General features: G+C 41.1%; 1 protein-coding gene across 2 annotated transcripts in view; it reads left to right on the forward strand.

Moving 5' to 3' along the window:
* Positions 1–27,763, forward strand: part of PPP1CB (protein phosphatase 1 catalytic subunit beta) — a 60,723-nt gene that overhangs the window by 776 nt on the left and 32,184 nt on the right. Inside the window, exons 2-3 of one of the 2 annotated variants that reach the window (XM_073338619.1) lie at positions 16,874–17,104; positions 21,685–21,816. In XM_073338619.1, the coding sequence (XP_073194720.1) occupies positions 21,717–21,816 (100 nt within the window). In that variant the 5' untranslated portion in view covers positions 16,874–17,104; positions 21,685–21,716. The remainder of the gene's footprint in view (positions 1–16,873; positions 17,105–21,684; positions 21,817–27,763) is intronic. The other variant, XM_073338617.1, reaches the window with a different exon arrangement.

Consider the following 27,763-nt stretch of genomic DNA (forward strand, 5'->3'; position numbering starts at 1 on the left):
AGGGCTAGTGCTTTGAAACATTATATTTGCACCAATATGCAGGAGGGGTGTGTGTGTGTGTGTGTGTACACGCGCCCTCTTGGCGGGGTCTCTGTAATGCGAATGCCTGACTCGTATCAGTGTTTAAACCCCAGGATTGTCCTGCTAAAGCTGCCAGGGTGATGGGTGAGATAGAAAAGCCTAGCTAGTGGGAGGTCTCTCCCTCTTTCCCATCAGGTTAGTAGCACTTTTTCATGGCTTACAAAAATTGACAAATGTTAGGGATGGGTTTTTGGTGGGTGTGTGTAAGGGGAGGCAGAAGGAATTTTGTCTAATGCAGTTCCTCTGCCCAGCTCTGGGGTTATTTCTAATGTGGCTATAGTGTGAGAATAATCGGTGAAGGGGTCAATATGCCTTTTTTCAGTATTACCAAATATATTTTTTGTTAAGGTAGGGGAAAACAGTTGACTAACTTCCCATTTGCCAAGGAGCAGGATACTACTTCTATCCTTAGCATCATCATTTGATGATCTTGGATTGGGACTATCCAGTCTTCCCAGCCTCCTCCTCTTGCCCCCGACAAATATCTGGTCAGGGAAGAGAACGGGTACGGATGTGTGTGGTTCCTTTTTAAAATGGATGTAACTTCTGGATTTGGAAGGCTACCAATGTGACATTCATACAGGTTTTGTTTTGGAGTGGGGATTCTTGGCCTGGAAGAGAGAAACAGAAGTTTAATAAATCTGTTTGAATTTTGTATATCCTCTAATTTTTGGGTGGTATCTTGTTTAACTACATTGGTAATGTAATGTAATATATAGGTTTGTGAATATCCTATTGTAGTCATTCTTCCATCCTTCTGAGGGTGAAATGGAGTGGTAATGCATTACTAGGATGTTATCGAGTGTATAATGAGAACTTGCAGGCACCTGTATTTATAATGAAATGTAGGTAGATATTGTTGTCTGTTCGGCATTAGGCAAGAGTTCATTTCTGTGAGTGACTTGAAGCTTGAAACACTGCTAACAAGTTTTAACAAGTCACTTTTACCAGTGAAGGCCGTATTCTGTTTTGTTTTTACTCCTATAATTACAGATAGGCCCATTTGTGACCTAGTCAGCATTCACTTCCTACCATAAGCTCAATTGTGAGGGTGGGGTGTGTGGGGAAAATGCTCTGGCTCAGATCTTTGTCTGGGATAGCACTTTCTAATATGTTTTAATTGTTTTCACTTTATTCATCTATAAATTGTAGACTTGTGTTTTTAAAAAGTTGCTGTTAGTGTCTAAGCCTGCCTGTTACCATTTATCTTAAAATATTAGCCTATTAAAACAATAAAGCTAAAATCTTGTGTATATGTCCAGTAATTGTTTTAATTTATTTGAGCATGAGCTTTCGTGAGCTACAGCTCACTTCATCAGATGTTTACCGTGGAAACTGCAGCAGACTTTATATACACACAGAAATCATGAAACAATACCTCCTCCCACCCCACTGTCCTGCTGGTAATAGCTTAGATAAGCTATTACCAGCAGGACAGTGGGGTGGGAGGAGGTATTGTTTCATGATTTCTGTGTGTATATAAAGTCTGCTGCAGTTTCCACGGTAAACATCTGATGAAGTGAGCTGTAGCTCACGAAAGCTCATGCTCAAATAAATTGGTTAGTCTCTAAGGTGCCACAAGTACTCCTTTTCTTTTTGCGAATACAGACTAACACGGCTGTTCCTCTGAAACCAGTAATTGTTTTGTTTTTTATCTGAAGTTCATATCCATATTAAAGTAGTTTATAAAATAATACGAAGTGTTTCAAGGGTGTATGTGACTGTTAGTCACAGGTCACAGCCACCTTGTAGGTTACTTAGATTCACAGTCAAGACTGTATTGGGGAAATTCGTGCTTAAATCTTTTCACAATATTAAAATGTGTGTGATAAGGCAAATTTTAGACTTAACTGTTCAAATTTGTGCAAGTCTTTGTACAGACAACTTTTTCTAAACCATCTTTAAAATCTAAGATTTGGTTTACTTTTTGTTTGACTTGAGTGTAAACAAAACAGATTTTCCTTAACTTTGAACCAGAAAGATTTTTTTTTCTTCACTTACCTCCCACTAAGTTTAACAGAGAGCTTGTATAACCTCTCTCTGCATCAGAGGGAAAATAGATTCCTCTATCACTGCATTGTTCTTGTGTGTGTGTTTAAGTGTCTCCAAACAGGTGTGGGGTTTTTTGCTTTAATTTAAATTTTTGCTTATATTTCACATCTTCCAGTTTCTGCACTATGAATGTACCATAGGATGAATAAAAGCTTGAGTACTCCAGTTTTAACTTTAAAGTTTCTTATATGTAATCAGATACTTAGCAATTTATAATTTGTTATGGCATTGCTTCTGCTTTGGTAAAGTTGCAGTGTAGATTTCAAGCAAAAAGTAAGCCTGTTAATTCTCAATCTAGGAGCAGTATGTTACATATTGTCAATTGTCTTTGCCATTTCCACTTAGATGGCCAGAAATAGTGGTTTTATAGTGTAAAAATGTTATTAAAAGCTTTAAGAGAATCTTATTGCAGTGTGAAGAAAAGGAGTACTTGTGGCACCTTAGAGACTAACCAATTTATTTGAGCATGAGCTTTCGTGAGCTACAGCTCACTTCATCAGATGTTTACCGTGGAAACTGCAGCAGACTTTATATACACACAGAAATCATGAAACAATACATGTGTGTTGCAGTGTGTTGGTCCATAGCATGTTCTAGGACCTTCTGCTCCCTTTAAATGAAATGGATGGTTTTAACTCTGAACAGCAGTTACAGTAGTCTTTCAATAGCTGCTGCTTACAGCTCATTTTGCAATGTACTAACTCAGGGTTTCTCAAGTATCAGGGGGTAGCCGTGTTAGTCTGGTTTCAAAAAAACAGAGTCCAGTGGCACCTTAAAGACTAACAGATTTATATGAGCATAAGCTTTTGTGGGTAAAAACCCCACTTATTCAGATGCATGGAGTGAAAATTACAGATGTAGACATAAATATACTGACACATGAAGAGAAGGGAGTTTTTACCCACAAAAGCTTATGCTCATATACATCTTGGTCTTTAAGGTGCCACCGGACTCCTTGTTGTTTTTTTTCAGGGTTTCTTAAACTTCATTGCATTGCGTCCCCCTTCTGACAACAAAAATTACTACATGATCCTAGGAAGAGGGACTGAGCTCACCCAAGCCCTGTTGCCCTGGGGTGAGTGGGCCAAAGCCCGAGCCCTACTGCCACGGGAAGGGTGGGGAGGGGCAAAGCTGAAACCCAAAGGCTTCAGCCCCAGGCAGGGGCCATGTAACCTGAATCCCGCTGCCCAGGGCTAAAGTTGTTGGGCTTCGGCTTTGGCCCTGGACAGTTTGGCTCAAGCTTCAGATTCGTCCCTGGGCAGTGGGGCTCGGGGTTTGGCCCCTGGCCTCAGCAAATCTAAGCCAGCCCTGGTGACCCCATTAAAACGGGGCTGTGACCCACAGTTTGAGAGCTACTGTACTAACTACCGGTACTTATAAAAATAGCAGCAGTAGCTATTGAACCAAGAAACTTCTGCCCTCTTTAGGTTGCTGGATGACTACACCTGTTTTTGAACATTAACCTAGCAGTGATGATCCATGCACTTTAAGACTGGATTACAGTACTATAATTGCCTGTGCCTTAGTCAATCAAGGCCAATTAAACTCTGTCTTGTACAACACAGAGCAACCTGTCTCTCTTGATCAGAACTAGCTGCTGAGAGCACATCAGTTGATTCCACCCTCCACTTGCCTCCCTTTTGTTGCTAGGTCCTAGTTCTCAAAGATCAGAAGCATACTACCTCTGAGAATGCCTTACCATCTGAAGCTCATGGACACCTGCACTCATGACCACACACACACTCATTTCAGAGAATGGAAACTCTTGAGATCTGGAAGGCAAGCTTCTTAATGCTGGATTCTAGACTAAACACTCCTCTTGAAGAGATCAGAGCAATTCTTAGATTGGCTTGTCAGCGACCATTGCAAAAACCCACCTTTTCATAGCATTAGATTCCCATACATGCTAGAGAACTTAGATTCTTCGCTCCCCTTTTAAGTGGTGAACTCCAGGATGCAAAGAAGAGCCTATTTTGAATTCACTTTCTTTATTTGTAACTTGTCCAGAATATAAATGCTACGGTTGTTGGTGCCTTAAAACGGTGGTTCTCAACCAGGGGTATGTGTACCACTGGGGATATGCAGAGGTCGTCTTGAAGGTATATCAACTCATCTAGATATTTGCCTAGTTTTACAACAGGTACATAAAAAGCACTAGTGAAATCAGTACGAACTAAAATTTCATACAGACGACTTTATACTGCTCTATACGCTGAAATGTAAGTACAATATTTGTTACAATTGATTTATTTTATAATTGTATGGTAAAAATGAGAAAGTAAGCAATTTTTCAGCAGTAGTGTACTCTGATACTTTTTGCATTTTTGTCTTTTTTTATAAGCAAGTAGTTTGTAAGTGACATGTAACTTGGGGTATGCAAGACCAATCAGACCCCTGAAAGGGGTACAATAGTCTAGAAAGGTTGAGAACCACTGCCTTAGAAGTACCTATTATATAAAGAAAACAAGGAGAATGAATTCTGCATCCAATGAAGTGAGCTGTAGCTCATGAAAGCTTATGCTCAAATAAACTTGTTAGTCTCTAAGGTGCCACAAGTACTCCTTTTTTTTTTTTTTTTTTTTTTTTGCAAATACAGACTAACAGGGCTGCTACTCTGAAACGTGCATGCTATGAGTAAACTGACTGGTTTACAAATTATGCTGCTAGCACAGAACATAGCAGGCATGCCTTGTCCTTTGTCTTGTTTCCCTGCCCTCCAGCTCCTAAGAGCTGGCAGACGTACACCCCTATTCTTCTTGCACTGAGATGGGGAGAGAGACCCTCTGCTTTTTCACTTAATGCTTGCAGACATGTGCCATAAGTCTGGTCTTTGAACCTGGTGGCTGATATTGAGTTACAGCGACTAGATACAGGTTGTGTGTTGATTAGGGGGCTGCTGAGAATCAGGGCTGGTCTAGACACAGAAGTTGTGTTGGTCTAACTTAAAGCAGTTTAAAACTTAAGCCAGTACAAACCTCTCTGTGGACACACCTGTTTGAAATTGATTGTTTGTATTGTAGTAGCACTTGGGAGCCCCCATCATAGAACAGATCCCCTTTGTGTTAGATACTGTACAAACACAAAATAAAGACTGTTCCCTGCTTCACAGGTAGCTTCAGCCTGTAAATTTACTGAAGTAAACTAAACATAAGAGTTTCATAGATCATAAAGCCAGAAGAACATTGTAATCACGTTGTCTGCCATCCTGTGTAACACAGAGTATAGGACTTCCCTAGATTAATTTCTGTTCAAACTGGAGCATTGAGTATATCACTAAGGTATGCTTTTCAATCCTTTAATCCAGTGGTTCTCTGAGTGTGGGTCGGGACCCCATTTTAATGGGGTTACCAAGGCTAGCGTTAGACTTGCTGGGTCCTGAGGCTGAAGCAGATGCATGAGCCCCACCGCCCAGGGCTGAAGCCCTTAGGCTTCAGCTTTCTCTCCCACATCCCTTCAGGAGTGGCAGAGCTTGGGCAGGCCGAGGCTTCAGTCCCTCCTCCTGACAACAAAAATTACAATACGACTGGAAGGGGGTCGCGGTGCAGTAAAGTTTGAGAACCGCTGCTTTAATCATTCTTATGGCTCTCTTCTAGACCCTCTTCAATTTTCAACATCCTTCTTGAATTGTGGACACAAGTACTGGGCATAGTACTACAGCAGTGGTTGCCTCGGTGCCAAATACAGATGAATTGTAACTTCCTACCCCTGTTCGATATTTCCGTGTTTATGTATCCAAGGATTGCATTAGGCCTTTTGGCCAGAGCATCACCAAACAGTCTTAAATCAATATAAGGCCTGATCTACACTTAGGTTTGCTGGAATAGCTATATTGGTCGGGGTGTGAAAAATTACACCCTTGAGCTCTGTAGTGAAGCTGACCGAACCCTGGTCTAGACACGGCTAGGTCAGTGGAAGAATTCCTCTGTTGATCTAGCTAATGTTGCTCAGGAAGGCAGATTAACTACAGCGGTGGAAGAAAACCCTTTGTTGCTGTAGAAAGCATCTACAGTGTGGCGTTTACAGTGACACAGCTGCAGTGCTGTAGCTGTGAAACTGTAGAACCCATAATGTAGATCATAGGTAATCAAGAGGCGGATTGCAGGCCAAATCCAAACTGCCAGGTGCTTTTGCGTGGACCATGAAGTCTTTTTGTATACTTATTATTACCAATATTGATACTGTGGTATGAAAAATGTTTTTCTGGAGTCTGGACCTTAACTATAACTTGACCAAGAAATTTGGACCTTGACCGAAAAAATAAGACTGTTCCCTGGTATAGACATACTCTGTGTGACAATTTTTCTTTCTAAACTCTGATTTTTAGACTAGGCATAAGAAAGCTTACTAGTTCTGTTAATACTAATTCATCAAACTGTCGGTCACCTGATAAGTTGTGAAACCTTATTCCGTAAAGTCTGAGTGTCTCTTAACTTATTACCTTTGTTCAAAATTTATGTAACATTTCAGAAGCTTACAGTTTAAAGAAAGGTAATGGTCTCAGCTGGTTCCCTCTCTGGTAAAATCTGAGACGTTTGCTGATATAAGACTTGTTTCCATATTCAAGAAAAACTGCAAGTGCCCAATCAAGTGGAGAGAACTTACTTTAGCCTCCTATTTTAAAAATTGATTTTTTGGGAATTTGACTTCATTGGACAGTTGTAGCTACTTGAATGTAGAAGCAAGAAAGTCTGCCAGTAACATGAAACTCAAACAGCCTCTCATATAGTTCTGAGAGAGAATTGCAGCCAAGGTACATTCTTTAGAAACAGTGTCCTTTTCAGCAAAAAATTACAATTGTCTGTTTATCTAAAGGTTACTATAAGATTGGTGGTCAAAGGTCTCTTCAGCTTTACTTGGTGCATTTGCAACGCTCCAAGCATAGCCAGCTTCCAGAGCAGCAATGGAAAGAAACATTTTTTTAAAATAATAAATTGCATGTAAAAGCACTTACCTCCCAACCCCTTATGCCATGTAGCAGTAGTTTCAAATTCTTTGAAATAGGTGAAAATCTAGTTAGTGATGTCCATTTGTTTTGTGGAACTGTTAACATTTTGTGTAATTAAGGTTCAATAACAAATATTGAAAAAACAAACTAGGTTACACATGGCTTTAAAATCATGTCATTTAGACTACTCCATCCTTTAACTACAGTTTCATCAAGACTCTAGGAGTTCATGAAGACACAAGTATAGAGAGAGACACAAATGTTTTACTATTGACAGAATACAAGTTTTTATACACTATACAACATTGGTTCTAGCTCAAACAATTTTTGAGGTAGAGGTCACTAAAATCAGTTAGGAATTGTAAATATGTAAGGGAGAGATTTTTAAGCTGTACGTTACAAACCCCCATAGCTGAAACTAATCCTTGGAAAGATGCAACTCCAAACTTTCTAATTGCTGCTGTTAGTTTCCATCCCTGGTGGCGTGAGATAATTTACTTAAAATCACTGGTTCCTCTGACTAGATTTAAAAAAAGAAAAAAAAAAAATACAGGCAGTCTTCAGATTCTTAGTCATTCTTGTCTAGTCAGCCCTTGCTACACAGTACCAGTAACTTGAAAAAAAAACTTCTTGCTTGTCTAGATTTACACCTAAGCTGCCATATTCTGAAGTTGTTACATTTTTGTCTTTTATATTTGTCATAGTAAAATAGTGTGCATTGTGCAATATTTGTACTATGCAATGTTGGGACCTAACCCTACAAGGTACTAAACATCTTTAATTCTTGTTGATTTCAATAGGAGGTAGACACCTGGCACCTTGCAGGGTCAGGTTTTCGTGCAAAACTCAAACTAAAGGCTGAGATTGGAATAGTTCCAAAATGAAAACTAAGCTAAATTCAAACCATTCAGTATTATGGAAGAAAATGACAAACTGTTTTGGTGGTTTTGAAAGATCACTTTTCTTCCTTTTCACAAAGCACTTAAGCATAAAGGAGCCACCATGCTTTTTCACTCTCTTCTCTCGTACATTATTGCTCCAAAAATGTTTTATACTTGGCTTGTGGGGAAAATAATTTGGCAGTCTGGGATAATGCTGTTGTATGCCATATCACAGAATGGATCGTCATAGATGTGGGAAATGAGGGACATTCTCAGAAAAGAAAAAGAGAACTAGAAAAGTTCTATCACAAGGATACACAAACAAATTATGAAAAATAGACTGCAAGGAACAAACTGTCATTTTTGATTCAGACATAAAGTATCATAGATACAGCCGAGGGAGGGAGGGAGAGTATAACAAGGAAAAAAGAAGCAAGATACCAGTTTGCTTTATCTTCTCCCCCTGAAAAAGAAAACTTCAGAGACAATTGTAATAGTGTATTCAGTTTCAACTGATAATATTGGGAGGGCAGGCGTATCTTGAAATTAATATTGGGTGTGGAGGGTAACAAAAAGGTGGGAATCATATTGCATTTTAAACATCAGTCCTGAAGGGCATTAAAATCATAAACTAGCCTTTTTTTAGCAGTCTGTAAATCCTGGAAACGTTGAATTGGGGGGGAGAGAGCATGCTAAAAAGCTTGTCCATTTGGATGACCTCATTATTGTAAAATTAAGGAAAATTTCAGTTTGCTGGTTTTGTATCTCATTAAGGTTGTAACAAAGTATTGATCATTTAACATATCTTTCTGTTTGTTTATTCTATGGCATGTAAATAAGTTTTAGCCTGAATCCTTCAACTTTCTTGCATTCAGAGTATAGCTACATTTTAATAGAGGTGAGGAAAAAGTAATTATTTAATTTTAATAGAATGTGCTTTTTAAGTGGACAATTGAGCTGAATTTTTTTATTTAAGTCAGTGACCTGGGATGTGGTTGTGGATTTTAGAAAAATTCAATCAATGCAGTTAGTACTGTGTGTTCTAGCTAATGTGAAGCATACTATATTTGGCAATTAGGGAGGTCAAGTTTCATATGAAACTGACCTCATGGAAGAACATCAGATCTTACTGATTAACAATGTAATGTGTAACATGTTCCTTCAGAATTTTTAGGGTATTTGAAAAACTTCATCTTAAGCTTGTCTCCAAAGCATAAGGGATTTTTTTGTGTTTTTTACTTTTGTAGTACAATTTCATGCTTTCCTAATGTAGACTAGTTCCTTTTAGTATTTCAACAAACCCCACAACTCCTAAAAATAAATAAATAGCAAGTTAAAGAAGTATGGGCTGGATGAATGGACTACAAGGTGGATAGAAAGCTGGCTAGATCAGTGGGTTCTACAGGTAGTGATCAATGGGCTCCATGTCTAGTTGGTAGCTGGTATCAAGTGGAGTGCCGCAAGGGTCAGTCCTGGGGCCGGTTTTGTTCAATATCTGTCTTCATTAATGATCTGGAGGATGGTGTGGATTGCACCCTCAGCAAGTTCGCAGATGACACTAATCTGGCAGTAGTGGTAGATGTGCTGGAGGGTAGGGACAGGGTACAGAGGGACCTAGACAAATTGGAGGATTGGGCCAAAAGAAATCTGATGAGGTTCAACAAGGACAAGTGCAGAGTCCTGCACTTAGGATGGAAGAATCCCATGCACTGCTACAGACTAGGGCAGGGGGTCTCAAACTCAAATGACCACAAGGGCCACATGAGGACTAGTACATTGGCTCGAGGGCCGCACCACTGACACCCACCCCTCTGCTGCCCCAGGCCCAGCCCCCACTCCACTCCTTCCATGAGGCCCCACCTCTTCCAACCCCTTCCCCAAAATCCCCACCCCCAACTCCTCCCCCTCCCTGCCCCCAGGGGGTGCAGGAGGTGTGGCAGGGGGCTCAGGACAGGGTGCGGGGTGCAGCAGGGGGCTCAGGGCAGGGGGTTGGGGGTGCAGGAAGGGTGCGGGGGGCGGGCTCCGGCCCGGCACACACCGGGGGCAGGGCAGGTTCCCTGCCCCTGGGCCACTCCGGGAAATGGCTGGAACCTGGGGGAGGGAGGGCAGAGGGCTATCTGTGTTGCCCTGGCTGCTCCTCCCAGGTACCTCCCCCGAAGCTCCCAATGGCCACGGTTCCCTGTTCCTGGCCAATGGGAGCTGCAGGGGATGGTGTCTGGAAGCAAGGCGCCGCCAGTGAGTGCCGGGCTGAAACCGCTCTAAGTAAGCGCGAGGGGGGGGGAGGTGCGGGGAGCTGGCAGGCCGCAGAAAATAATCCCGTGGGCCATGTGTTTGAGACCCCTGGACTAGGGACTGAGTGGTTAGACAGCAGTTCTACAGAAAAGGACCTAGGGGTTACCATGGAAGAGAAGTTGGACATGCGTCAACAATGTGCCATTGTTGCCAAGAAGGCTAACAGCATTTTGGTCTGTACAAGTAGGAGCATTGTCAGCAGATCAAGAGACGTGATCATTCCCCTCTATTCGGCATTGGTGAGGCCTCATCTGGAGTACTGTGTCCAGTTTTGGGCCCCACGCTACAAGAAGGATGTGGAAAAATTGGAAAGAGTTCAGTGGAGGGCAACAAAAATGTTTAGGGGGCTGGAGCAAATGACTTACGAGGAGAGGCTGAGGGAACTGGGATTGTTTGTCTGCAGAAGAGAAGAATGAGGGGGGTTTTGATAGCTGCTTTCAACTGTCTGAAAGGGGGTTCCAAAGAGGATGGATCTACGCTGTTCTCTGTGGTAGCAGATGACAGAACAAGGAGTAATGGTCTCAAGTTGCAGTGGGGGAGGTTTAGGTTGGATATTAGGAAAAACTTTTTCACTAGAAGGGTGGTAAAGCACTGGAATGGGTTACCTAGGGAGGTGGTGGAATCTCCTTCCTTTGAGGTTTTTAAGGTCAGGCTTGACAAAGCCCTGTCTGGGATGATTTAGTTGGGGATTAGTCCTGCTTTGAGCAGGGGGTTGGACCTCCTGAGGTCCCTTCCAACCTGACATTCTATGATTCCATGAAATCTTAACATTAAATAGTTAGCTCTGCACATAGTATGTATGCTTAGCTGACTTGCAAGCTACATATCAAACTAGCAGGTTACAGACAACTAAGTCAAAGAGCCACAGGAGAAAGTTTAACTAACAAACCTTAGCTTGTATTTAAAAGGTGTCAAGAATTTTTTCCCTTACTTTCTACCTTCTAAAAGATTAATAACTTTAATTGCTGTCTTTCTGTTTTGTAGGCATTGTACTCTCGCCATTCTCTAAAAATGGAGCTGCAATTATTTTTTTTTAAGCTTTGAATTTACATATTACTTGGTGAGCTTTTCATGCAGTAAGGTAATGGGGAGGGAAGTAAGCCAAAGCCAATAGTAATACAATTAAGAAAATAGAGTAAATGCAATCATAGAGCAAGCACTAGATTAGAAAGTTAGACTTCATAATTGAGTTTGTGTGGGGTTGGCCTTGAATGTGATGAACTTCTCCCATCTGGTGAATTAAGATTTTTGTTTTGATCACTAAAATCTTGATTATTGCATACCTGTCTCCAGTTTAGTTTTAGAAACTGTCAAACACTAGACTGCAGAATTGGGAGTGGCACATCATTGCTTTTACGCTAAAAGGCTGTGGTGTGTATGTGTAAGGGCCAGGGTCCATTTGCAGTATAACTGCATTAGCTTGACTCCAAAGTTGGAGATATAGTTATAAAAATGTTTTGATGCAGATGTATTCTAACAAGTTAAGTGGACTTGGGGCATGGGTGAGAATTTTTGATGCATTTACTAGCCAGTAATCCTAGAAAAGAAATGGTCAAAATCAGTCTTCAACACTTTGCCTGATGTCTCCAGAATTTGTATCCCCTTGCACTAAAATGGTAGCACCCATCAGAAGTCCCACAGATAACATTCTTGTTGAACTATAGAACCCACCCCCCCTTTTTTTTAAACCCCCCCAAAAAAATACTCCTTCCCTTTAAGAATTTCTTCTTTTTTGAAAACTAAAATGCCAAAACAGATCCCCCACTCCTCAGCATGTTGGCATAGAATCACAAAGAGTACTCCTTTCCATAGGATAAGAATACTTAGTGTACTCATGCTGTCTAACACATGTATGTTGCTGAGGTTGGGGTTAAAATTGTTGTTGTGTAATTGTGAAGAATTTATGTTTTGACTGTCCATGTTGGTGTACAGGATTTGTATAAGGACAAAGTCAGTCAAAGTGGTTAATATGGTGTGGAGGGGTTGTGGTATGTTAAAGGATATCTAGCTGGACATTTCTCTGCTTTTATGGGTTTGCTTGGGTGTGTGATTCCTTAAGCATCCTAAATTGGCTTTAAATGATTGTTCTTTGTAGGAATAAATGAGTTCTGACAGACAGATCCATTTTCTTAAAATTACAGACTTAAATTCTACTCATAAAGAACATCTTGCATTCTTTCAGTAAAACAATCTTGCTCTGAATGCCTTCCTTTTCTTTTTGATTGTGAGTTTACTGTAGGCTTGGATTCCATCCCTACCTCTGCCACAAATCTATTTAAATCACCTTTGTCCAACAGTGGCCACTTGGTTTTTCAGTAAAATGGGGATAATGCTATCACCTCACAAATCTCTTGTAAAGATTGATGTTTAGAGTACTTGGATACTATATTGTGGTGGTTCATAAATAAAGCCATAAGAACATTAATCTGCATTCAGTGTAGGGTATGGATGGTGTGCAGTAAATAAGGCATAGGGTCACATGGTATATAAACAAATGCTGGTTGACAGTTGTCAGTCCTGTGCTCTGAATGAGCCAAGAATTTTGAGAGGTGAGGTGGAGGGAAGAGAAAGTGGTATGTGATCATGTAATTAAAGACTCTGTCATGCCTACATGAAAGAGGGCCAAGTTAAGGTTGCTCAAGTCACCATATTTCTGGCAATCCTAATTTTTAACTGCTTGACTTTGCAGCTTTGACCCTTTATTAAAAGTTACATTAATATAGGCCAAGGACACTTAGGATGACAATTGTACAATTTGTTAAAATAACATAAAAATACTGATGTTTGGAGGAGAAGCTGTCATGCAGTAGGGAAAAACTCATGTTCTCAAGTGTCAAGTCCTGAGTAGTGAGGTGTAAAGCCACTGTAGATGCTGAAACTAATCTAGTGTTGGTCTCCATCCCAAGCCTGATTTCCCAACACTGCACCACTTTATATTCTTCTAAAACTAGAGGATGCAAGCATAATATAATCCGTTTTAACCCTCCTCCCAGTGACCTTTGTTTACTGTAGTTTTTTGCTGTTTAATGCAGATGAATCTCCTTGGGGGCAGGGATCTATTCTTAGCTGTCTAAACACCATGCACATGCATAGCATTACATAAATAGTAATCTGAGTCCCTATCCTTACCTAGGAACTTCTGAAATATAATCAGTGCCTTGGTACTGCACTGGTCATTATGTATAAAATAACACCTTTTTCTGATTCAAAACCATGTTGAAAAATGTTTGCTTAATCCTAAAGCTTTGTATTACAGTACACCTGGGAAAATGGCAATGGTGGATTACTGTTGTGGATTACTTTCCTAGTGTAGTTGGAGGTTTCTTGTGTGTTTTTATTTCAATTTAGAAGGCCTCTTCAAGATTTATAGTATGTAGAGCAATTTTAGTTTCGTATGGCTCTTTGAGAATGATTACATAGTTAACTATTTTTTGAATAAGTTTGAAACTTGTGTTTAAGTATAACGAAGCTTATACTCTTGATTTGGTTGTTTTTGGGCACTTTTTGAGGTTAGCAAAAAAAAACAAAACCAAACATTAAAACTGGATCAAAGCTTTTGTGGTCATATCTGGAATTCTTGAATTTCCTTGAATCCTGTCAGCGTGATATTGAATTGAAATTGCACTAGTACAGGGGTTCTCAAACTGGGGGTCAGGATCCCTCAAGAGGTCACAAGGCTATTACATGGGGGGTTGTGAGCTGTCAGCCTCCACCCCAAAGCCCGCTTTGCCTCAAACATTTATAAAGGTGTTAAATATATAAAAACATTTTTAATTTATAAGGGGGGGGTCACACTCAGAGGTTTGCTGTGTGAAAGGGGTCACCAGTAAAAAAGTTTGAGAACCACTGCACTAGACACACAGTTCCATTTCCTAGTGAAAGATGAGGCTAGTGTCCCTGTCCTGATAGACTAAGGGTAGGCCTTCACTGCAGAGTTAACTGTGGTAATCAGTACGCTGGGGCTTACCCTGCATTGGCCTAACTTGGGTGTGAGTGGCAGCTTCCACAGTGGTGCTGTACTTGTGTGAGGTGCTAGGACTTCTGGGGTCCTATTCATGATTCTTAGTTCTGCAGTGAGCTGTGCCACTTTGATTCCCCCCCCCCCCCCCCTCGGTGAATTGTGGGAGAGCTTGTCAGTCTTTCCAGGCACATGAAGGGAATTGTGGGATGGCATTGGAGTACTATCAGCAGGGCCATCCTTAGGCATACACAGAATACGCAGCTGTATAGGGCACCATGAAATTTGGGGCACCAAATTTCATGGTGCCCTACACAGCTGCGTATTCTGTGTATGCGGCAGCGCCAGCAACCATCCCCATTCCCCAGCTGACCCACCTATGTGTTCCTACGGGAGTGTGGGCCCAGGGACAACTCCCTCCGCCCCTGCCCCTCCTCTTCTCTCTCCCCCACCTCTTCTCTCCCTCCCCTGCCCATTTTCCACCCCTTCTCCTAAGCCCCCTCCCCCAGCGCTGGCCTGGCACTGGCAGCTGGGGTCATGGCTACCCACACACTCACTGGCGGTGGCGGGAAGCAGAGAAACCCAGCTCGCTCTGCTGGTTCCCCGCGCTCCACTCTGCTGGCTCCCCACTGTGTCGTTCTGCTTCCCACCGCTGGTGAGTGCGGCAGGAGGCGGACCTCTTCCCCCGAGCAACACTGCTGGGGCAGGGGGAGCGTAGCGGTCTGGGCTCGGGTCGTTCTGCTTCCTGCTGCTGGTTCCAGGATCCCCGCTAATCCTCTGGCCTCTGGGCCCCAAAGTGACCCCCCCACAGCTTCTGCCTCTGCGGCCCTGCAGGCCTGGAGCACAGCCCAGACCCCCTGCAGGGGAGGGAAGTGGGGAGAGAAGAGCAGGTGTTTGGGCTGCATAGGGCACCATAATAGTTAGGGCTGTCCTTACCAGTCAGCATTTGAGTGGTTTAGGCTATGCTCACAGTGTAAAAGAAGGTTACCAGCCTGAGTATAAGTAGTGCTCAAGCTTTAGCCTGTATTCCAGGATTGGCCAGCTACTTTGACTATACAGCACCACAGTCTTGGGTGAGGTTTTGTGTGTGGATGACTGTAGCAATTGTACTGTAGATACAGCCGGAGTTAACTCTGCAGTGAAGACCACTCTTGGATGTGTCATCTGCTTTAAATTCCACTGCTTATGAGGTGTTGATGCAATTGTGGTCCTGGGTAGATTGGTCTCTGAAAAAGTCTCATCCTTTATTCTCTGAGTCCTACTTCTTCCAAAGAAAGAACAGTGATAAGTCTGTCCGAGAGCCCTTGTGCAGAGTTTCAGTCTATCCTCTAGCACTAGAAGCTGCTTTGAAGTAAGGCTACAATTTTGTCATGGAAATTTTAGTAAATTTCACAGCAGGAGTGCCAGATAAAAAGATAAGTAATTGAAAGGTCACCAAATGATGTAGCTTCACAACATTAGCTTACACGAGATTGTAGTGGGAGTGCTGAAAGGTGAGGCCAGGGGAAGGCAGGCGGGCAGAGTTTTGGAGAACGAGCCTATCCCCCACCTGTCTTGCAGTGGCAGCTCCTGTCTTTTAAGGCTGGGTACAGATCACCATTCCAGGCGTTGACCCTGTACTTCAGGTTGCAGTGCCACTCAGTTTGGGGCCTAATCAAAAGTGTTTTACAGATGTCACCAGACTTTATTCAAATTCATGATTTCAGTGACAAAACTAGCCTAGGTAAGGAGATAAAAGGAGGAGTCTTCAGTGTGCTGAAGATGCTCAGCTCCGTCTCCCCCTCATGTCTGACTCTGCATCTATACAGTGAAACAGATAGTGCAGTGCCCATATGAGGTCTGTATGTTTGGAAGGTTGCCAGATGGTTGAAGCCCAATCCTGCTAAAAACTGTGTTAATATTGGTAGGCTCTGAGAAGCAACAAGAAATGGTGAGAGTCATGCTGGTACCCAGTTGGATGGATTAGTGTGTAATTTATAACTGTCTAAATGGGCCATCTTGATTATCACTACAAAAGTTTTTTTTTCTCTTGCTGATAATAGCTCATCTTAATTAATTAGCCTCTTACAGCTTTTATGGCAACTTCTGCCTTCTCTGTATCTATCGATCCATTCCATTTTATGCATCCGATGAAGTGCACTATAGCCCACGAAAGCTTATGCTCTAATAAATGTGTTAGTCTCTAAGGTGCCACAAGTACTCCTGTTCTTTTTGCGGATACAGACTAACGCGGGTGTTACTCTAAACCAACCATTTATAACAGATGTACAGTTTAGGGGTATTAGATCCAAGATTGCTGTTAGATGTTAAGGTAACATGGATGGCAGTACCCCTTTTCATCTGCATCTGGTAAGGCAAATGCAACCACTTTTTTGGGAGTGGACTTTGCTACCGATATCTGTGTCTTTGAGCTTGTGTGTAGGGAAGTCTTATACTGGTATAAGGTATGAATTCAAACTGTTATACCAGTATAACTCTCCATGTGGGGGGACAAAGTATGAGTGCCTTTTTCCCAGTTAGCTTTTATCACTGGTGGAAGGTAGTTTACTTCAACCTGCTAACTTGAGTTGAACCTACAAAGCTGCCTTATCTTCACTAGGATTTAATTTCAGTTAATTAACTAGTTTGCTAACTTAAGTTAAGAATGCATCTTTTTTTTTGTAGAGCCAATGCCTGAGTGATTTGGTACCAGATGACCTCAGATTACATCTATCCATGCTTGTATTGCCTCACTTGGTCTCAAACTAAAGTTTTTCTCAACTGTAAATCCATGGAGGCTGCTGGCAGCATATTCTTCATGAAAAACCCTGTGGTTCTGAAGTTTGCTTTTTCCCCTTTCCAGTCTTCAAGAAGCCCAGACCTTGTAAAACTGATAGGCATTGGTCTGCTGGGCAGGTAATTAATGAGTTAAGAAGTTTGACATTGTATCTGGTTTGATACTGTGAATTACATAAAAGCTTACTGTGTTTACATATTTAAAAAACTCCTTTTTGTGGATGTAATAAGTGCCCAAAGAAATGGGCAGTAGATGTGCTTAATCTACAGAGGAGCATATTTTTCTGGTTAGGATATAGTCTCATGTGTTTTTGCTACATATCTGCTCTTTCAGTGTTATCTGTAGGATCATCAGCATCATCAGTAGATGAAGCAGTATACATTGAAAATGAGATAAGAACATGCCAAAACTCTTTTTACTCCCAAACTAGAAAAGGAAGGGAAAATTAGACTTTAACATTCTTGACCAGGCAAATTAAATCAAGAGAAACAACAGTTTGTTGAAGGAAAGTGCAGTTCAAGCTGTATGCAGCCTATGACTCAAACTATAGTCATTGATCTCATTCTTGGACAAGAGCCTTGTAGGTAGAGCTTCAAAATTAATTCTTAATAGCTTTTCTATTTAAAGCCAACCATACTTTATTGAAGCTTTATAACTTTGTAAATTCTTCAGGACAGGAACTCTTTTTTTGCTGTGTTTATACAGTAATTCCTTAGTACAGGTCAATACTGGCCCATGACTTGGGGTCCTATGTGCTACCACATAATACAAACTACTAAAACTACTTGCAAACTGAGCAAGCAACACAAGTGCAAGGGCTGTTAACTGCGAGACCTTTACCATTATTCATCACTTCCTTTGGCGGGAATACTTGCAGAATGTGTGTTTACATAAAATGCTAAAGGCAAACATACCAAAGAATACTATTCAGCAAGCATTCTTAATATGTTCAGAACTGGAAGCCCATACACCCCTGTGGCTCGTGACCCACCTCTTGTGTTTCGCCTCTGGCCTTGTCGTTACTAGGAAAAGGTGGTGTTAGCACATAAACTAACAGATTGGGTCATGTGCTAAAACACTTATTCCTAGTGAATGCAAGATCTGAGTTGCCTGTTTATATTTTATTTCTAATCTTAGTATGGTTATGTGACTAAAAATTCTAACTAACAAGATGTGTGACATGTTGGCATTGTTCTTGTCGATTAGTATAACAGCTGTCGTGCGTCAATAGAACAAAGCAATTTCTAGCTTGTGTTTGGGCCATAGCATATTTAATCAGTTTATTCAGCAGTTTTTTTTGACCCAGGAGCCTATTGTTGTAAACTTAACAGTCCAGTTGTCCTACTCCCAGTCCTGAGGTCTGAACTATCAGCAGTATAATACTATGGTTACATCTACACAGCTCCAATACCCAACCACCCCCATGGCAGTGACACTCAGAACCTGGCTCAAGTGTCTGGGCCTTGCATTACAAGACTGAATAGCAGTGTAGACATTCCTGCTCGGGCTGGAGCCCGGCTCTGAAATCCACCAAGAGGAGTGAGGTTCTTAGAGCCTGGGCTCCAGGCCAAGTTGGAATGTCTACTCTGCTATTTTTAGCCTTGTAGCTGAGTCCATGTCAGCTGATCTGGGCTCTGAGATTTGTTTCCTAGGATTTCTTTCTGTTGTATAGACATACCTTTTGATGATTTTCAAAACAGCAGCCAAATAGGAAAAATCTGTTCTTTTTAACCAAGTATTATATACTTAAATATTGCAACTTAAAAATATGCGTATGTCTATTATAGGAACATAATAGAAAACAAGTGCAGTGAAAATTAGTGTTTTGGTGTTCACGGAAGCACTGGACTTCACTAAATGTACAACATAGGAATACTGTTCTCCCAACTATACTTCAGGAAATTTTTGAAATCAAACTAAAAACCTGTTTTGAAAAGAATGAATTCCTTTTGGTACGTACTTGAAGAATAACAGCCTTGGTTTAACACTGGCCTAACTAATCTTATAAGACTTGGTGAATTGGTATTCTTTAATAGCTTGCTTCTGTAGCTGTATTCTTATGTGTAAGTTTATATACATATAGCTCTGTGTAACATAAAGGGACAGTGAGTCATTCATGGCCTGCGGTCTTTAGGTGTGATCCTGTAAGGGAAGGGCTCTCAGCAAATCAGAAAATTAAGTCCCATTAAAGAATGCCAAGACTGTAGCTTCAGTGGGGCAAAGGTATGGTTTTTAGCTAAATGTTAGCTAAAGTGTAAAATGCTAGTGGAAACAAGGTACAGACTAGTTTTACCTTGATGAAACTAGTAGAAGTGAAAACTGATATTTGGAGTGTGTGTGTGTTGGGGGCAAGGGGTGTCTAGGATTCACCTCATCTAACTACATCAAAGTAAAACTACCAGTGTCTTGTTTCCACTAGCATTTTGCTATAAATTAACTTTTTTTTTTTAAAGCACCTTATTTTTTAGTGTAGACCATTCCTGAGGAGGGAACACTTGTGAAGGTTAATGTAGACTGTCTCCCAAACACTTATTTCTGGCTACTTTAACTTGGGAATCCATTAACTAGACAGTCATGCCTGACCTTATTACACAGAGGACCACACAAACCTCAGCATGACCTTGTTCGATCCAGACAGATTCTACATATTTTAATAAGATTTAAAGTTAACTATTGATATTTTATATTCATCTTGTTTCATATGTATTAGGTTATTTCTATATGCAGTATTATCTATACACGTGTAAACTAAAATGATATAACATGACGACAAAACTCTAATGAATCTGCCATTAGTGTATTGTGCTGAAGCAAGTCATGGGCCTTACAAAATGCTCTGACAGGCCGTAGGTTAGGCACCTCTGAAACGTAGACATATGCTAGTAAAACTGTTAGAGTAGAACCTCAGAGTTATGAACAACTCGGGAATGGAGGTTGTTCATAACTCTGAACAGAACATCATGGTGGTTCTTTCTAAAGTTTATAACCATTGAAATAATACAGCTTTGAAACTTTACTATGCAGAAGAAGAATGCTGCTTTTAACCATCGTAATTTAAATGAAACAATCACAGAAACAGGGCTTTGGAGGACTTTTGGCATTCAGGGTTTGGTTTGGTTTGTGTGGGGTGTTTTGTTTTTGTTTTTTGGGCCTATGGCTTCACTGCAAAGTGGGTGCATTCCAGCCCTAGTTTAAACTGGAGGTGGGCTCTAATCTATACCCTCATCTTAAAGCACCTCTGAACCTGGGGCAGAGGCTAACCCTGGGCAAACTTCAGTGAAGACATACCCTCAGAAAGCCGGTGTTGCTCTTCCACTATCCCTTCCAGCAAGTGATAGTCTTTTGTCACCTTCCTCCCTGAGCTGTTAGAGAAAGAGGCCTTCAACTTTGTCCCTTCCAGCCCCTTTGATTCCACTTAAAAATAACCCCATCAGTATTGACCACCAGATATTAAGGGGCTTTCAGCCCCTATCTTTGTATTCCATATTCTTCATCAACTATAGGAATATCCTTTAGCCTTGTTTGCATCCACTTTTGATCTACCATTGAGTACTCTCTTACCCTACCTTACTAGAACAGCTATCAGTTTCCTCTGGTTTCTGGATCCTGCCCTTGAAGATAGGGTGAAATATTCCTTGTTCTAAACTACATATGGAACGCTCTGTAACCTGTCTGGTTAGTTGGTTGAACTTGCGAGGCCATAATGTCTTGATATTTTTCTGGCTAATGTGATAACTCTTTATTGGGCATGTGATCAATCCCAAAATGTATGGAATGTTCTAGGCATCAGTAGATAGAACCCTATTGATTTCTGGGGAAATCAAAACCCCAAAAGAGGGGAAGTAGGGGACATGAGTGCCTTTTCTCTGTTTAGTAAAGCCACAGCTTCAAGCTCCCTGCAATTGTCTGCAGATCAAAGAACTGGCTGATAGAACTCCTTATTGCCTTCTGCTATCTCACCTCTGCCCATTCTCCCAAGAGCTGACTATATGGGGAAGGGGCAATGGTGCTGCACACCCAATTGCTGGCATGGGTATTGAAAATTGGGGGGGCGTGTTGGTGGGCACAACACATGGTGAGGGGAGAATGGGGTTCACAGTAGTTCTCAGGCATCAGGGAGAGAACATGGGAGTTGCAGGGACTTGTGCGATAGAGAGAAATGGGAGGATGGCACTCCAAGGAGGATGGTGGGATGCAAGGAGCCCTGATGTGTACAGGAAAGAAGTTAAGTGTTAGACTTCTCCCCAGTAGATATTATTTCATAATAGCAGGAAATAAGCCAGCTCTTCAATAGGAAGTGGAGACTAGTCAGACATGTTTGTGTGATACACTTACTTTTTTTTTTTTTTAAAGGTGAGTCTTGGCCTCTTTATAGAAGTTCCTCCAATTAATCTTTCTAATGTTGCTTTAACACAAACCATGCTAGAACATAATTTGTTTCAGATAAAGGTTAAAATGAAAACTAAATTGTTAAAGTTCTCGATACAGTAAGGATGTGTGTACTCTAAATACTCATGTCCCCCCCACCACAATAGTCTAAACATATAATACATTTTATTCCTGTAATACACTGTAGTGATGAAAGTAGTATAAATGTGTGGATAAAAGGCCAGTCATATGGCAGCTAGGCGTCCACTGTGCAATCCTCCTAAACAAAAGTATGTTTTGGTGATATTTACATGCAAAAATTTTGTTTCAGTGCGAGGATGTCGTCCTGGCAAGATCGTGCAGATGACAGAAGCAGAAGTTCGGGGCTTGTGCATAAAATCGCGAGAAATCTTTCTTAGCCAGCCTATTCTCCTGGAACTGGAGGCACCCCTGAAAATTTGTGGTATGTAAATTAGGTATATCTTGTCTTATATCTCTAGTTGTATACTTCAAAATTGGCATTTTATTGGGGATGGTGGAAACATAATAAATTGAAGATGGTTTTGTGGTGGTTTTGCATCTTTGTCTGAGTGACATGCCAAATGGCCTTGGGTAATATGGATTGCAAAAACGGCGGTCTTCACTAGCTAGATAAGAAATTACGTTGATTGAATACTGAAGAGCTTATTGACAGTTGGTAGAGCATTTACTCTGAAAGACTGTCAGCATTTAGGGTGGAGTGTGGTTAAATCTAACCGTCTGTAGTGAAAATTGTGTGGCTCCACACCTAGAGGAGGAGAGCCACTAGGCTGGGGTGTTGATCTAATTTCAAGTGTATTTCTGTAAATTGTGAGTCACATTAAAACACAGAATAAACACTTATATCATAATACTAGAACATGTTCGTTTCAAAATATATGCAAAATGCAAAGTCTTTTAACCAACATTCATTGCCACATTTAATTAATTCAGTTGTATTCTCAGAATGGATTCCCATTCACTTCAAGCAATTTAAATGAAATTTTAAAATTCCCTGTCTTATGTAATTACACTGGATGTGTGTTTTTAAACCAGTTTGATTTTGTTCTACGTAATGAACTCTTCAAGCTTTGTAGAAGACTTTGGCAGGTCCTTTCAGATAAATATTGGTAAACCTAGAATCCATGTAATTCCTTATTTAACTCTTTATAAAATTAATGCTGGATATTTTCAAAAACAATACTTCAGTAATTATTTTTTTAAATGGGAGTCTTGCAGTAATTGTTGTACAAGCACAATATCGTTCCCAATGCTGGTTAGTAAACACTCCACAGTTTTTGTCAGCCTTTTACATAGGGCGGAAGCATTGCATGTAATGAAAAGGCAGCATCATAGTATTGTTCAAATCCTGAATTTCTTGAATTAGGTATTCAATACTGAAGTGTCATGGTTCAAATTTGCTCATGTGTGTGCCCAAAGACTTTCATGGGCCATCCCATCCCTTAGATTAGACCAGTCATGCAGAAACCATCAACTTTCGTAATTTGTGCTATATGATTACAGGGGTTTTTCTAATTACCAATATCCTAATATTAATGGCAAACTCATCTTAAATGGCTAGGTTTTTTTTCCAAAGCATGTCCTGTTATACGGATCTTAAAACTGAAGCTTAATCTAGTTTTGCTGTTAACCCTCTGTACTTCACTTGGTATGAACAATAAACTGAGTTAAAAAAAAAGCCAATGTGAAACTAATGAAATTATGTACGGGAATATTTTAAATCCAAACTGATTTTAATTGAAACAGAAGACACATTATACTAGGCAAATCTGCACCCATGCCCCTTTAAACTAAATTTTGGATCTGATTTTTCAGAGGATGTTCTATGTAGAAAATGATGAGGCAACAAATCTGAAGCTAAACTTTAGTAGTAACTTGCAGGAGAACATGAAATAAGCATTAGGATGTTTCTGATGTTTAGGGAGCTTGAGCCCTATGTATGGGGACTAAGAAAAGCTCTTGTCCAGGTAGAAATAATTTTTAAACTAGTCTTAAATAAAACAATGTGCAGCTACACTAATGATCTGGCCTAGTAATTTAATTTTATCTCAAGACAAATCAAAGGAGCTGCTATGGGATGAGATTTTATACTGTCAAATCAGATTAAAATGTAGAGCTAAATTAACTCATACGTTTGGGATTTATGTGGGTTACATAAGCCAATACCTTTCATATAACACACTTTCATTTTATGCCAGTTTTCTCTTTAAAAACAATGTAGTTCTTGTTCTGGCAGGCTTCAGATTTGACTTGCAGTTTAGCTCAAAACTTGTATCTATCAAGCATCTTGAACAGATTACTAAATGTGGAGTCATGGCCTACTTACAAAATGGTTTCTGCAAAATATTGTCCAGTTATCCTCTTTCAACACTTGACTGTGGGTCTAATCAGTGATGAGCTGCCAACAGCTGAAGAACCGGTTCCTTCAGTCACTCTGGGTCTTCAGTGGCACTGAAGGACATGCTGCCGAAGACCCAGAGCGAGTGAAGGACCCGCTGCTGAAGTGTCGCCGAAGACCCAGAGCGCCGCCGGGGGAGTAAAAATTAAAAAGGGATTCTCAGGGGAGCCTCGCCAGCCGAGAGCTCAGGTGGGCTGGACAGGATGGTCCCGTGGGCCGGAATTTGCCCACACCTTTAACAACCGGTTCTAAACCGGCTTCAAAATTTAACAACCGGTTCACACAAACCAGTGCCAACCGGCTCCAGCTCACCACTGGGTCTAATTCCAAACAAAATATAATGAAACGTTACCCAAATATTTTATTGATTATCCATGTAATATGCTTAGTTGGTGGCTGACAGTTAAGTTCCATATCCTTAGTTACGTTGTTAAATTAGGCTTATTGAAAGTATGGATAGAATATGTATACCCATTCACCTAATACTACTCTGCCCTAAATATTGGTCTGAAGGAGCGTTCTGCTCCAGTTTATGCCCTAGTGGCCTACAAACGTTGTCATCTTTGCAGCATCTTTGTGATCTTTGTCAGATGCTAGTTCTAGTTCAATATGCATCTAGGTATTTGTCTACAAGGTACCAGGCTGTAAAGGAAAACTTAAACAAACAAAATCCCTCTCTTCTTCTGTGACCATTGCCTTGTATATCTAAGGGAAAGACTAACTGTATCAGTATGCACTGTAAGAATTTGCTTACTTTGGCTTAACCATCTTTCTCTTTAAAGGAATCAGTAACTAAACTAGACACAAAGTCAAATAATAGAGTTTGTCTAGTATTATGACAGATCCAGGATAGCAAGTGTCCTCAAACACCAAATTGGCTTCTGGGCCCCTCTTCATACAAGCTACGTAACTTTCTCTGGAATAAGCAGCATAAATGTTTAACCTAGTGAATTGTGTACAGCAATAGCTTTAACTCCATACGCTAGTTGTTTTAAACCAGTGGTCCACGGACTCCGCAGGGTCCACAGACTAAGATTTCCTCCATTTGAATTTTTTTAGGAGTTTTTTTTGAATTTTTGAATTTGTGTCCGCAAATGAAAAAAGGTTGAAAACCACTGCCATACACCAAGCTAATAAGCTTGTATTCTATTACATTTTTTTTCTTCAGTGGACCAGGGACATGGCATGAAATAAATATAAATGACTATCTTTCTTATAGTGCTTCTTGAACATTTTAAGAGGAATAGCCAGACTGGAACTCATTTGAGGTCCATCTAGCCTGTCTGACAATGACCAGTACCAGATTCTACATTTCACAAAGATCTCTGAAGGTGTGGGATAATCTGCCTTCTGCATTAGGTCTCATCCTTATCTGTTGTTGTTAGAGACTGGCTTAAACCCTGAAGCATAAGGTTTAATGTCCCTTTAAAGAAAAATTATAATTCTAGGACAACGTTCCCTTTTTTAAATATCCATGTGCAGAATGAATTTTATTATGTGCATCACTGTGGAGGTGATGTGTGGTGGGGGTAGGTCAGAGGGGTTTGGAGTGTAGGAGGGGGCTCGGGGCTAGGGGAACAGGGATGAGGGTTTTGGGGTGCAGGAGGTGGCTCTTGGGTGTGTGGGGGTGGACCCAAGGGGTTTGGAGTATGAGAGGCAGCTCAGGGTGGGGATGCAGGTTCTGGGGTGGAGCCAGATATGAGGGGTTCAGGGTACAGGAGAGAGCTCTGGGCAGGGGTAGAGAGTTTGGATCGGGAGGGGGTGGGTGGGGTGTGGGAGGGAGTTTGGGTGTAGGAGGGGGCTCAGGGCTGGGATAGGGCATTGGGGTGCAGTCTCTGGTGGGGATAAGGGGTTTGGGGTGCAGGCTGCCCTAGGTTGTGGCGGGAAGAGAGGACTCCCCCCAGCTCTCACTGCAGCAGTGAGATATCCCATCATGATTCCCATACCTATCTGATCATGTTGTGGATCACTCCATAAAATATTATATTCTCTACCTCTTACATTATCCACCTTCTCTGTTGCAATTAGTGTTCTGATGCATGAAAAAGGAAGATTCTAAAGAGATGGGTGTGGTTCTGAAGTCCTGTTAGCTTCTGCACTTTTTGGGGGGAGGGATAGCTCAGTGGTTTGAGCATTGGCCTGCTAAACCCAGGGTTGTGAGTTCAATCCTTGAGGGGGCCATTTAGGAATCGGGGGCAAAAATTGGGGATTGGTCCTGCTTTGAGCAGGGGGTTGGACTAGATGACCTCCTGAGGTCCCTTCCAACCCTGATATTCTATGATTCTATAACTTAAAACAGAGAAGGCAAAAAGACATGGACCTAAGCATGTAGAGTATGGAGAGGAGCTTGGGCTTGTTTGTTCAAAAAGCCTCTGGAAACTGAGACTGGATTGCAGTTAGCAAGAAGCATCTTCGCTTGACCTCTGTAGGAGGTACTTCACCATTTTGCCAGCAGTCAAACTAGATCACATCGAAGTGTTCTACAAATCAGTTAAAACATAAATGGATCAAGAAGTATAAACTTACACTCTTTAAATCAGTCCGTAGTATGCTTATGTGATGAATGCTGCAAATAGCAAGGGTACATAGCTATTTTAACAGTAGGTCTCAAAGGACTCAAAACAGCAAAAATTAAGATGTTTGTACACTAATGCAAGGAGCCTAGGTAACAAAATGGAGGAACTAGAGTTACTGGTGCAGGAAGTGAAACCAGATATTATAGGTATAACAGAGACCTGGTGGAATAGTAGTCATGACTGGGCTACAGGTATTGAAGGGTATGTGCTGTTTAGGAAAGACTGAAATAAAGGTAAAGGTGGTGGAGTAGCACTGTATATCAATGATGAGATAGAATGTAAAGAAATAAGAAGCAATGAAATGGATATGACTGAGTCTGTCTGGGCAACAATTAAATTGGGGAAGAAAACTATTAGAGCCTCCCCTGGGATAGTGCTTGGGGTGTGCTATAGACTGCCGGGATCTAATCTGGATATGGATAGAGCCCTTTTTAATGTTTTTAATAAAGTAAATACTAATGGAAACTGTGTGATCATGGGAGACTTTAACTTCCCAGATATAGACTGGAGGACGAGTGCTAGTAATAATAATAGGGCTCAGATTTTCCTAGATGCGATAGCTGATGGATTCCTTCAGCAAGTAGTTGCTGAACCGACTAGAGGGGATGCCATTTTAGATTTGGTCTTGGTGAGTAATGAGGACCTCATAGAGGAAATGGTTGTAGGGGATAATCTTGGCTCAAGTGATCATGAGCTAATTCAGTTCAAATTGAATGGAAGGATTAACAAAAATAAATCTGCAACTAGGGTTTTTGATTTCAAAAGGGCTGACTTTCAAAAATTAAGGAAATTAGTTAGGGAAGTGGATTGGACTGAAGAATTTATGGGTTTAAAGGTAGAGGAGGCCTGGGATTATTTTAAATTAAAGCTGCAGAAGCTATCGGAAGCCTGCATCCCAAGAAAGGGGAAAAAATTCATAGGCAGGAGTTGTAGACCAAGCTGGATGAGCAAGCATCTTAGAGAGGTAATTAAGAAAAAGCAGAAAGCATATAGGGAGTGGAAGAAGGGAGGGATCAGTAAGGAAAGCTACCTTATTGAGGTCAGAATATGTAGGGATAAAGTGAGACAGGCTAAAAGTCAAGTAGAGTTGGACCTTGCAAAGGGAATTAAAACCAATAGTAAAAGGTTCTATAGTCATATAAATAGGAAGAAAACAAAGAAAGAAGTGGGACCGCTAAAAACTGAGGATGGAGTGGAGGTCAAGGATAATCTAGGCATGGCCCAATATCTAAACAAATACTTTGCCTCAGTCTTTAATAAGACTAAAGAGGATCTTAGGGATAATGGTAGCATGATAAATGGGAATGAGGATATGGAGGTAGACATCACCATATCTGAGGTAGAAGCGAAACTCAAACAGCTTAATGGGACTAAATCGGGGGGCCCAGATAATCTTC

Source organism: Lepidochelys kempii, chromosome 3 (genome assembly GCF_965140265.1).
Source record: "Lepidochelys kempii isolate rLepKem1 chromosome 3, rLepKem1.hap2, whole genome shotgun sequence".
Classification (NCBI taxonomy): Eukaryota; Metazoa; Chordata; order Testudines; family Cheloniidae; genus Lepidochelys; species Lepidochelys kempii.